Here is a 14,138-nt window from a genome sequence, read left to right on the forward strand (position 1 = left end):
ATTTCAATTAAGTTCACCTTTTTTTATGTTTTTCTCGATAACATAACTTTGAAATGAATCCAAAAATGTTATTATAATTAAATCAATAATATAAACATTTTATCTAAAATAATGTTTCAAATGTCCAAAAGTAGTAATAATGAGTTGCCATTGATTTGGTTTGTATGCCTTCACAGTCAGTGCTCAAACTCGTCACTTACTTACAGTTAGTTTGACTCTCTATCTGACTCTACAGTATGGGTGCTATTCATACAGCCGTTCTTCAATTGGCGAGACTTTAGTTGACTAAACAGTTGGTACTCTCACTTCAGTGCCTCTTAGCCGCTGTCGGCTTAACACTCACTTCAAACTTAATATACATGTCTTCCAGAAATGACAATTAAATGTCTTGGTTTGTCAACAAAGTGTTTACAACTAAATGTTAACTTCAATACAATTTGTTAGTTATTTCTTACTTTATGTGCATATTTTCTTTTAACTTTTATATATTTCTTTGTTTATTAATTCACATTTTCATCACTTTAATCACTTTTAAATTATTTACTTTATGTATAAACTATTAATTTATAATAAATTATAATTGATTTAAGTTTAATACGAAATTCATTTAAAATTTTGATATATTTTTAGTAATATTCAAAATTTATTTATTGTCTCAATTATAATAGTGTGAACTAAGTAAAGATCTAACTAAGCAACTAATCAGGAAAATTAATTAATAGTATAATAATGTAATTAAATAAAATATTCATTATGTATAATAAAGTGTTTTATTTATTATAAGTTGTTTAACTAAACGTCAAGCGACTCTTATAATATTTTAACGAAAGTTTGTTTGAATCAATATTTTGTAAAAAACATATTTAAAGTTAAATTTAAAATTATAAAACAAATAAATGAATGTTAAGACAAATGTCTTATTCATATTCTTACAAATTGAGTCAATCGTCTGCAACTCCGAGTGCTTATAATAATTATGGGTCAGAGGTGTGCAAAGGGGTCATTCCGTGTGATCCATCTGTTCCGAGACCACCAGAATGTTCTTTGTTATCATTGCTACCCATATCGCTAGTATCGGGTGCTATAGCCCTGGCCCTCGTACTTCTGGTATCGGCTTCTATATTCTATATACAATGTAAGTCATGGAAGACTTTTGTTATCTCTCAAAAAGCAGCAAAAGTTAATCGGATGATCCGTTAGTGATGTTAAGTTTAAGCATAGGGTTAGTGTTATTTCTGATGGATTGGTGGCTATATTGAAGCAATGATGTGTAGACTCAGTCATAATTCGCATATTACTGTATTCACTATTATATTGTTCACTATATTTGATAACATATTGCTTTTATTTTGTGTTTTAACAGATTTGCCACTTCACACAAAATCAACGATTAATGAAAGTTAGTATTAATTCTAAGTTATTATTCTTAAAAGTCATTACTATATAGTATATATGTTTTACACAAACAGTTATATCAAATCTTATAAATTACTGTTTTTGCCAATCCTTTAAGCAAACACTCTTAACTCTTGTCTCATGAATCAAATATACAGTATTTGTAATAATCAATGTTTCACAGCATATGATGCATTGCCACAACATTACAACTTTAGAGTCATTTCAATCATTAAAACACTTATATATATATATATAATGTATTAATACATAAAATTTGTTTAATATTTTAAATAATATAAGAATTGGATAACGATTTTATACACTTTATGGTACAGGTATATAACTTAATATAATATAAATTAATGCATTTTATAGATTATGCTGAACCTATATTAATAAAATATTATTACTTGTTTTAACATTTTATTTAATATGTATATATTTGTTAATAACAAATTTTCATCATAATTATTATTAAGCAAACTATTTATTTATAATATTGTGTTTATTTCAAAATGTTTTGTATTCAAAATCATGTATATTTTATATCTTAACTATTTTATAAATGTATTAATTTATATTTTTAATTATGTTTTTTGCTTCTTGTTGTTTTGAATATTTTTTATCAATATAATTATTTATTTTATTAAAATTTATTTTGTTAAGATTTTTGAATATAATTAATAATTTATTGTCCATTAGATGAACCTTAATTAAATAAATTAAAATAACGATTTATTAATTAAGTTATTTAAAACGTGTATAAATAATTATAATACATAAAATTACTAAAATTACTATTTTTAAATTAATATTTTTTTGCAAAATCAAAATATGGGTTAGTATTTGTTTATTTTATGCCTATGTTTGTGAAATTGTCTGCATTTAAAAATAATTGATTCATTGAATTGACATTTTAGATAAAATTATTTGTTTATTATTTAAGTTTTAATTTTCAGTTATTATATTTAGTTTAGTTTTTTATAATTATCTACAATTTACTGAAACTTATTGAAATGTTTTGAGGGGATTGTTTTTAGCGATAGTTTTAAACCTTTTAACGATTGATATGATTAATATTATCTATTAATTAAGTTTTGTAATTAAATTAAATATGATTTGCCGGCTGTTTGTCTTTCCACTTACTAGTGCTAATAGTTTGGTGTGTTTGAGGCCGAGTTACCTATGTTTCGGACGTTTAATCATTTCCATTAGACATTTCAGTTAAAACTATGATTGCATTCAAGTATATATCAGGGTTAAATAAAGGGGTAGGGGGTTAGGGTTAGTGTTATTATGTTTTTAAAATTTATATGAATCTAATTATTGATTAAAAATAAGTAAAATAGTTAAAATCACGTTAAAACTCATCTAAAAATAACATTATTTTATTTAAAATATTCAACTAAAAAATTAAAAATTACCTACTTTTTGAAAAGACATCATCATATTAATCAACACAACATCACAAATCATATTTAAATAGAAGTTTAAGATAAATAAAGTTAATAAAACAATAAATATATAAAGTTATAATTATAAAGTTTTTATTAATATTAATATATTAATTAAGTTTAAATATTTTCAATTTTATAATTACTATTACTAAAACTTTAACAAAGATTAAGTTAAATAATTAGTATTCAGTCAATATTTATATAAAAATAAAAACATGAAACACAAAAATAACTCATGTCTTATGAAATCTAGTATAAATAGATCATTATTTTAAAATAAGATAAATAAGTTAAAATTATTTTGTTATTTTATGATAATTTTATAACAATACTTAAATTAAAGTTACTCTTAAATTAAGATTTTTGTTATATTTATTTCTAACCTTACTTTCCGTCTTAATATACAAAATATATTTTATTAATTATGTAATGAATTATATGATACAGTATTTTATAAAATATTCAAATAATAATCAACTTTTTATATAATGGATAAATCAAATTAATAAGTCTAATGGTATGTGATATTTATTTGTGTGTTAGAAATAATTTTAAAATATTATGATATACTGTATGTTTAATATTATATTAATTTGTGATTTTATTAAAAGAAAGTTGTATTGCTATAAAATAACAAAATAATGTTTCATCCATTTTAGTTATATTTCTATTTGAATGAATCTTAAATAAATTATTGTTGTTTTAAACTTTCAAAAAGTTTCTTTTATTACCGATTTTTCTATTTATAAAAATGATATAACTATTAGATACTGTATTAAAATTAAATATAATAATTATTTATTTATTTTTTATAGAGCCATGTGAGCTTATGTACTGTGGTATGTATTGACAATTGACTTAAGAAATACTTTAATTATCAAAATTTTATTAATTACTATATTATTAACAATATTAACATTATTAACTACAGTAAATGTAGATAAATAATAAAATTAAAAATAATAAAATACTCTATACTTGCGATTCAGTACTGTATAATACTTGTATTAAATATAATAAATAGTATCAATAGAATGATAATTTGATTGAATATATGATAGCATATGGATCTCAATGTATTGTTGATGAGGTGACAAAACAGGCCTATTGTCGATGTGCTGAACGATGTGTGCCCGAGATATTTGCACCGGTATGTGGTGAGTGAAACTTAATAATACATTATTTGATTGTAATAATGATAATAACTAATTGAATTAACTTCTGTATTAAACTGCAGGCAGTGATGGTATAACTTATTCAAGTGTTTGCCAAATGAATATCCGTTCGTGTTTTGAACAAAGACGGGTCTTCATCACACATACCGGTTCTTGTGGTATGTATTCATATCATTCAAAAATTTTCAAACTTTTGTAAATATCTTTTATAATAAATTTATAAAACCGTATATACATATCCTCAAGCCGTTAAATATATATATATACCAGTATATTATTATTATTATATTGTAAACAGTGTCTCACATTTTGTTATAATTTTTATATTTTATTTTTGAGTATTGAAAGTATTGAAAATTCTGATGTATGACTAAAGTCTCTTTATTTAATTTTTTTTAATATAAAATGAAGTGAATCGTAATATACAATCTATACAATTATTATTAAGTGAAAAAATAAATAAATTATTATATAATAATATTTGCCTAATTTTGTTAGCTTAATAATTCAAGTTATAGTGGTTTTTATATTTTAATATCTAAATATTGATGTTATACAAATATAAAATATATAATAAATTATAAATATTATAAATGTAGTCTTAGAAAATAATAAAATATTAACTATATTTAAAAATCATTTTTATAATCTTGATCTTTAAAATCAAACAATAATTAAATAATACTAATACTCAATTGTATCAACTGTTTTACAGCATTATTAACATTGATTTTTATTAATAATTTATTTATACTCTTCGATTAAAAAAGTTTTATATTATTACATATATATAACTAAGTATTGTATTTCTAGTTTTTAGTAAATTTGTTAATAGAATTAGTATTTTATTAATAGTGGTCTAAATTTTGTATTTATTAGTAATAAGATTTGATGTATATTTGATGTTAATAAATATGATATGAAATGATATAATATAAAGAAATGTTGAATGAATTGTATGAATTCAAGTGTTATAAGTTATAACATAATAACTTAACTTAATTTATAAGTAATGTCTTGAGTTTTAGCTAAAATAAACGTATATAAAATACATAATTGTAATTATAATTGTTAAAAATGACAAATAATTACTAAATTTTTTTCATATTTGCTATAATTTTATATTATTAATAAATATATTGTATAATATATGCTTCAATGTACATTTGTTTTTTCAAATATCATCCGTTTATAGTGCAAATATAGTTGAATTTTAAAAATTACTATAATCAATACTACAATATTTAAATTTTAAATAAGTTGTTAATTTTGTTGTGTACTCAAATGCTATGGTATTATTTGTAAAGTATAGATTGATTTTATAAACTGTACAATATTTAATATATAAAATATTGTATATATAAATTATATTCTACTAAATAATAAAATAATTATTTATTTATTGTCTTCATGACATTTTTGATTGACATAAAAATTTGATTTGTAAGCGTCAAACCTAAAAAATAAATATTTTTTAATTTGTAAATACATTACTTATAAGAATTGTGTGACTTTTAATAACATTTTCAGTCATTCAATGTCTCCAATTGTGTTGTTTTGTAATCAAAATCAAATCAATTGGATTTCATTCATCAAATCATTTCTTTCATATTATTTAATACAAAATTGTTTGGATTTCTAAAATTTCACCGCAAAAAAAATAATTTATATATAAATAATTTCTTATTTAAAATTATTATATAGTTTTGCTTTAATCACGTCTTTTATATTATTAAATTATCGATATAAATCTTAATTTTTGATTATTGTTAATGAATATATATCAATATATATACTGTATATAAATTAACATTATATTTATTATAAGAAATATGAAAGATATAAATAAAAGTTGCTTTCAAATTGTTATCATTCACTAGCGTTGTGATAATATTTTACAGTAGTCTTAGATCACATGCGCACCTCATATACCATCAATGATACAATTGAGATGGAGATGAAAACCATTGGAGTGAAGAGAGAGAGAGAGAGAGAGAGAGAGAGAGAGAGAGAGTGCAATACAATCGTTGCTCAAATTATTAGTATTTTGTGAAAATGTCTATTAAATATAACAACATTTTCTGTACAATAGTGGACACATGTTTTGATAATTAAGTGAAAGTAACTAAATAAGAATGTTATTCAAAAATCTACATTAAATTAGATTTGTTTGCAATTCATTAAATATATCAAATGATTACAACATTGCATAATAGTTGTAAATGTTATTTTTGGCATACCTTACATAGCTTTTTAATATAATACTTATGATATATGATTTAATCAATATCATATAATTTAACAAATATCATATAATGTAACATTAATTCATTAACAATTTATTTATTTTGTATTTAATGTAAAATAAAATGTGTATATATTTCTAGTAATGTCACTGCCTTTGAATGAATTGTTTATCATTTCCTCAATTAAATTGTTAATAATATTGAATGAATTATTGTTAACTGAAACCTGTTATAAATTTGGTGTAGACATTAAGGACCCGTGTTTGGACAAAGTGTGTCCCTATGGGGCGCATTGCAAACCAAGTATTGACGGACGCAATGCTGAATGTGTTTGTCCGACGGTATGTGCAACTTATGGTGACTCGAGAGGCAGTCGACCTGTTTGTGGAACTGATGGCAGAGATTATCCCAATGTCTGTGAACTAAGGAGACATTCGTGCAAAGAAATGAAAGCCATTTCTGTTAAATTTACCGGCGCTTGTGGTCAGTGTTTATAACATATTTTTAATACATTAATTAAATATTTTATACTTCTATCAATAGATTTAAAATTTATTTATTATATTATATATTTAAAATGTTTACTGATATTAATTGTAATTTTTATGATTTATATTTTGTAACATCAATACAGAATTGAATTATTAAATAGAGCATTTAATTTAATAAAATTTAATTTTTAATTTAAATACCACTTTAAAAAATAACAAATAATATATTGAATTTATTTTTAAAAATCAATATGTTTACTATAAATTTAATTTTGAAATTGTTTTTTTCTAAACCGAAACATAGAATTAGTTTTAAACCCGAAACTATTTTGGTTTTATTCAGTTTCTTAAACCCGATTTTGATTTACCGGTCAATAACTTTAAATAATTTTTAAGTATATTTTTTTTAAAAATATATAAAATATAAAATATGAGCATTATATATGATCAAATTGATTGTTTTGCTTTAAAATTATAAAAAATAGTATCTATAGCTAAATTAAGGCAATTTAAGTTAAGCTAATTTTACTGTATTATATTTTATAATATTAAGATTTTTAATTAGAAAAAATAAAACATTTTATTTCATTATATATTATTCACTCTATAATAAAAAAATTAATTTATATATAAACAGACCCATGTGATGGAGTTGAATGTCCGGCTTCACAGATATGTCAATTGGATGACCAGCGAAACCCAATTTGTCGGTGCAATGCTATTTGCAATCAAGACTTTAAGCCCGTTTGTGGCAGTGATGGCAAAACTTATACCAATGAATGTATTTTAAGAGTAGAGGCATGTAAAACACGAAGAAGCCTTAGAATTATACATACAGGTGTTTGTGTCGGTATGTTGGCATCAGTATCTTTATTTGTACCTATTTTGATGATCAATAAACTTTATATCTAGAATCCAATCCGTGTTCAACATTAAAATGCAATCACTTCGAGGAGTGTGAGATAGACCGCTACGGTATAGCCACGTGTCAGTGTTCACCTTCTTGTAGTCCTATTTTAAGACCTGTTTGTGGCAGTGATGGCAATGTCTATGATTCAGAATGTGATCTCCAAAGACAGGCTTGTATTCTACATAAAGAAATTCATGTCAAACATTCAGGCATTTGTGGTGAGCTTTGATTCTTGTTGCATGAATTGTATACAATGTATAGTATTTTCACAATATATCGTTGTTTATAACTAATATTTGTTATCATAAAAAGTATAATAAATAATTGAGTAAATAATTTAAAATAAATAAACTTTAAAAAATTAAAATAATAATGAAGATGAAGGTCCGTGTAAAATGTCGAGTAATTGTCAATATGGATCAGTTTGTGTCGTCAAACCTAATGGAGAGGCCAGTTGTGAGTGTCCCACCTGTTCTGAAGAGTTCGCACCGGTTTGTTCGAGGTTTGCCATTAATAATACATTTCATATTATATAAGACTAATATTAAGAATAAAATATTTTTTGTTATAAAAGTGATGGCATTTCATATGCAAATGAATGTAAAATGAGACGAGAATTTTGCGAACAAAAGAAATCAACAGAAATATCATTTACTGCCGGACTCTGCAGTAAGTCTTATAGAATATTATTTAACATTATATTATATTTACTGTCTATTCATTCAATTTGATCTATAGTTAAGTCAAATATCAAATTTAATACTAAAACTATTATAATTTATCATAAGTTATAACACACTTTTGGTCAATATTTTGTCTATTATAACAAACTATAGTTACTATAGTATAGTACAATATTTTATTTACTTTATGACATTTTGCCAATTTGTGAGTACAATACAAATATTATTTTATTATTAAGTCCAATGAATTAGACCTAATGATACAGTAGTATAATTTCATTTAAATATTTTTGTGCATTTTTAACATTTTATAATAATTGACATAATTTACTGTATAATGTTAATTAATACTAATTACTAAATAAAAATTATATAATGAAACTATTGTTAAAAAAAGAAAAATGTTATTATTTTATGTCAACCATAAATAATATCGATGTTTGACATATTTCTAATATATTGCTTAAATCTTGAATAAAATAAGAGAATACATTTAAAAATATTATACTTACTATAATCTGAATTAAACAATAATCTAAATTTAATTAAATATCAAACAATTATTATATAATTAGTAATTAACGCTAAATGATACAGATTAAAATTTTTTTATTAGATAATTATGATATATTAATATACAGTATAATAACTTATTATAATTCATTTTTATCAAATATTACTATCAAATAAATTTCACTTAGTTTACAATTATTTATTTTTTGAATGCGATATATTATAATATTTCAAACAAATCAAATTATAATTTTTTTTCAATCAATTTTTTTAAAACATACTTTATAACTATTATAATATTTGAATAAAATTCAAGATTTCAAAACAGTATATATAATCTACAGTATAGAAAAATAATTAAATTTTATTTTATAAAAGAAAAAATTTTAATAATAATTTTTTAAAAATTAAAATCTAAAATTTACTTTTAGTAAAAAAGTAGTTTTTTAAATATAATTAAAGTATTTATAAATAAGATGAAACTATACTTAAAATTATTGAATAATGCTTGAAATGATTGGACAAAAGTTGTAATAAATGTATGATTTGATACAACAGATGGATGCGAGAACAAGAACTGTCAGTTTTATTCTGTGTGTGAATCAGATGGTGAGGGAGCTGTCTGTCGATGTCCACAGACATGTGTTCACGTATGTTAACATCACTAACTTTAGTATAACTTTTATTAATATATTATTATTATATTTGTCAACAGTTTGAATCTGCAGTTTGTGGTAAGTATTTATTAGTAATAATAATGAAAAGTGTGTTAATTGAATGACTTATTAGGTTCTGATGGTATAACATATGAAAATGAATGTGAGCTACGAGTGTCTGCCTGCAAGAAGTCCCAGTTTGTGACAGTGGCTACAAGAGGTCCGTGCGATGTATGTCATAGTGTTCACTGCAAATACGGTGCCCGCTGTGAAAACGGTCGTTGTGTTTGTCCCACTGAATGTCCCGACTCTTTTGAACCGATTTGTGGCACCGATGGAGTCACTTATGTTAATGAATGTGAACTGAGAAGTGCCGCGTGTAAGCAAAACATTGAAATTTCTGTCAATTTTTACGGAGAGTGCGATGAACTCATTACCTCAGGATCTGGTATATTATTTTATACTAATTTCATAATTACATAATTATAATTAGAAATTATATAATTTAAGGTTTGGGAAGTTATAGTAAATTATGTGATCATAAAACATGTCGTTATGGAGGTGTTTGTGAATATGACGAGAATAACGTTCCCCGATGTATCTGCACGTATGAAATGAACATTTCTATTAAATAATAGTTACCATAATATATACATATTAAGCATATTTCTAATTATTATTATTTTTAATTATTAGTTACAATTGTCCTCAATCTGGTCAAGACTCTGAGCCCGTATGTGGTGAGTGCTATTAAATGCTTATAATATAACTTAATTATTACTGTAATATTTGTCATTTAAATAGGAAGTGACGGTCGCTTATATGATAATGAATGTAAACTACAAGAAGAGGCCTGTGGTCGACAACAAGAGATTAAACCACAAGATATGAAAATGTGTGAAGAAGTGAAAATACTTGCGTGCGATGGCGAACCACCGCTTGTCAATCCATTGACAAGAAAAGAGTACTTTTGTGGCGACGGACCCGACTCTAAGTCATGTCCTCCTAATAGTTATTGTCATAAAGGGAGCACTTTTGCAAAGTGTTGTCGAGAAGTGGTTACTGTTCGTAGTTGTCATGAAACAACTTATGGGTATTATATTATAACTAATTTATTTTGTCAAAAAATAACAAATAAATTACTAATTATTTGTTATAAATTGTTTGTCTCGATGTACAAACAGGTGTTGTCCCGATGGCAAGATAGCGGCTCAGGGCGTTAATAATGCCGGCTGTCCTTCAGTCTGTAATTGTAATCGATTGGGTTCTTATTCTCTAACTTGTGATCCAACAACAAAACAATGTAAAACATAAGTTACAATAATTATGATAATTTCCAAATCAATTGAATGATTGTCATCTTAGGTCACTGTAAGCCAGGTGTTGGTGGACTTCGATGTGATAGATGTGAGGCTGGCTTTTGGGGACTTCACAAGATTGGCGAAGGAAATAGTGGATGTATTCGTAAGTATTAACTAATAATGATTTACATGTAATTAATAAAATGCTATTAATTATACAATATATCATAGCGTGTGCTTGCAATGAGTTTGGATCAATTAGAGATGATTGCGAACAAATGACTGGTAGATGTGTCTGTAAAGTTGGAGGCATTCAAGGAATGAAATGCGATGTTTGTCCAGAAGGTATGATATTGGCTACCGATGGCTGTACTGATGGTAAGTATTGATTAAATGATAAATTAACATAAATTTAATTGTGAAATAATGTATAATTGAATGTTTAAAGCCTCTCTGACCCGAACTATTACTGGTTCATGTGTTGATGTCAAATGTCATTTCGGCGCCATTTGTAAGACAAGACCAGGAAAAGGAGTTCAATGTGTTTGTGATATTAAATGTCCAAATGATGACAAACATAAGATAACGTTTGTTTGTGGTTCTGATGGAAATACCTATGGCTCTGAATGTCAATTAAAGTTGTTTTCATGCCGTTACCAAAAACGCATTAATCTTAAACATGAAGGACAATGTAAGGATGGATTAACTGAATTGGTAACAACTGGTCCCGTCAGAAGATCGACAGCTTTTAAGACAACTCAAGACACAGAAAAGTTTACTCGAGATATAAGTTATTCGGACAATATATTAATAAGTACGGGACCTACAGTTCCTACACATTCCGAGAATTTGATGCAAATTGAAAGACCATCTTTTGCTGGCAATTCATACATTGAAATGCCTCGACTTCACGCTTATAGAAGTCTTACAATAGAATTGGAGTTTCAGACATATGAAGAAAACGGTATTATATTATATAACGGCCAGACCTTGACTGGAGAGGGAGACTTTGTTTCACTTAGTATTAAAAAAATGCACATTGAGTTCAGATACAATTTAGGTAGTGGTAAGGTCATCATTAGGTCAAGACAACCAATTATTTTGGGCAAAATTGTTAAAGTTGTAGCAAAAAGATATTTATGGGATGGCATATTGTCTGTTGAGGGACAGGAGGATCTGGCAGATAGAAGTCAAGGTGCTCTCAATTCATTAGATTTGGCAGAAAACCTGTTTTTGGGATTCATTCCGCTAAAAGAAAAGCGAATTTTTGACAATATTGGTACCGATAAGGGATTGGTTGGTTGTGTCATCACTTTTAGGGTCGGACGCAAACACATTGATCTAAGTCTTCCTAATTCTAAAGATATTATCAAACCTCATAACATACGTAAGTTAATAACAAATCGTTGGTTTATATTATTATTATATATTTAAATATAATTTATGTTTTGTTTGAAAGGTGAGTGTAATAATAGCAATAACCAAAGTTGGATCTCCAGGTGATAAATCATAGCAAATATATTAAATATAATGAGAAGAAAACGTAAAATGAAGTTACCTTCAAAATTATTGATGATATATAATACTTGTAATATGAATCCCAATATTTAGGTCAACGAAAGTAAAAAATAATCGGAAATAATGATTCAACGAGTCTTAAGCCTCAATGATTTAATTTCATTATTTTTTAGTATGTATTTGTATTTGTCTTAACTTTTAATTTTACGTACTATACTATAAATTTTCCATCACTGTATATATTTATCATTAATTATAACAATGTATTATTTGTTTTATAAATAATAAATTTATTATAAATAATTTATATTATGTTTAATTATTCGTGTATTATAGTAAATTAATGTGTAAGTGTAATTTACTATCATTAAAATATCTTTATACTGTTTAATTTAATTATTATAACTTTAATATCATAGATAATAAAATTTTGGACACTCTGTGAACACCTGTTACAATTAGATTTCATACAAATTTTGAACAAATTTTAGTTTTTTTGACATTAATATTATAACAACATTATCTAAGTTTACAATTGCAATAATCTCTATAATAAAAACAATGTTTGTTTTATTGAATATACTGTATAAGTAAAAAGATAAATAAAACAAAAGATAACTTTTTTATGTAGATTATGTTAAATCAATAGAGTTATGTCAACTAAATTTTATTTAATAAAATATAGTAACATTAAATATAGATATCAATTTTTATTATACATTAATGTTTAAAAAGTTCTTAAATGTCTAAATAACATCATTATATTATATTATAAATTATAAATACTTAGTTAAATTGTAGTTTTTTTTTAATTATTATTTAATTAAAAATAGCTAAATATTTTTGAAATTCTCAAAACAAATACTTTATTGGTTAAAAATGTTTGATAAAAATATACATTTTGTTTGGTATTAATTCAATGAATTATAATAATTACATTTTGTATATTATTAAAGATAATGTTTTTAAAATGCAATTATAAAATACTAAAAAATTTCAAAATTATTGATGTATTAATAATTGATAAGAATTGAAGTAATAGTTTAGTAGTTTTCAAAACTTTGTTGAATCAAATCCTCTTTTTGTTGTATAAATGGCTTGAATTCAGTCTTCAAAGAATGAATTTTAGGGATTCGTGAAAGCAATCGGATTGGAGTTTCAATTGGTTTGACTTTTAGTGTAGAAAAGGGAACAAATGTCTGAGGAATATCTGATAAAACAGTTTTAGTCAGAGGAATAGTAAGAGGTTTGTGGTTAACGAATGTGTGGTCGACAACGGGTTTGCTTAATAACAATGGCTTCACTTCTCCTTTAACTCCAAATGATAACAGTTGTGGCTTTTGTTCAATTGGTTGCGAACCATACTTCAGTGCAATCTCTTCAGCCGGTAATTGTGATGATTGCATAACAACATCGGCTGAGTTTTTGCTTTCAGTTCCCGGTTCGTTGGTTTGTACCTTCAATTCAATTTACAGCATAGGATAGTATAATATACTGACATTTGTAAACTACATATTTTATTATACCTGAGCTCTAAAACCATTTTCATCTGCAATATAATTGACAATTCGTTTAATTCCATCGCTGGATACTATTGAATACGATCCACGAACTACACCTGTAATTAATTAAAATTTTTGACAATAAATTTTATTGTAATTTCTATAAAAATTATAATACCTGAAGCATCGGCTGATTCTTGTCTAGCAGAGCTGCCATCGATGGCATCAGCCGTATAGCTGAAAGCATAGGGAGATATTGGTTCCGGTTGGCCAACAACTTCTTGAACC

At 24.8% G+C, this 14,138-nt stretch overlaps 1 protein-coding gene across 2 annotated transcripts; it reads left to right on the forward strand.

The window, feature by feature from the left end:
* The first annotated feature begins 2,209 nt into the window (after positions 1-2,209).
* On the forward strand, positions 2,210-12,364 carry LOC128965923 (agrin-like). Of its 2 annotated transcripts, none has more exons than XM_054312700.1 (20): positions 2,210-2,236; positions 3,671-3,694; positions 3,917-4,012; positions 4,093-4,188; positions 6,523-6,759; positions 7,405-7,617; positions 7,680-7,895; positions 8,056-8,179; positions 8,252-8,346; positions 9,432-9,523; positions 9,589-9,607; positions 9,663-9,977; positions 10,040-10,136; positions 10,226-10,269; positions 10,334-10,622; positions 10,714-10,832; positions 10,895-10,993; positions 11,062-11,208; positions 11,279-12,217; positions 12,290-12,364. In XM_054312700.1, the coding sequence occupies exons 1-20, from the start codon at positions 2,233-2,235 to the stop codon at positions 12,331-12,333; spliced, it is 3,309 nt and encodes a 1,102-aa protein (XP_054168675.1). In that variant the 5' UTR covers positions 2,210-2,232; the 3' UTR covers positions 12,334-12,364. The 2 variants fall into 2 exon arrangements, with proteins under 2 accessions (XP_054168675.1, XP_054168676.1); XM_054312701.1 differs by lacking the exon at positions 12,290-12,364 and having other exon boundaries at positions 11,279-11,794; positions 11,880-11,902.
* The last annotated feature ends 1,774 nt before the right edge of the window (positions 12,365-14,138 follow it).

The sequence above is a fragment of the Oppia nitens genome, unplaced genomic scaffold, assembly GCF_028296485.1.
Source record: "Oppia nitens isolate AA-2021 unplaced genomic scaffold, nextdenovo-longstitch-racon4-pilon3 scaffold18_pilon_pilon_pilon, whole genome shotgun sequence".
In the NCBI taxonomy this organism is placed as follows: Eukaryota; Metazoa; Arthropoda; class Arachnida; order Sarcoptiformes; family Oppiidae; genus Oppia; species Oppia nitens.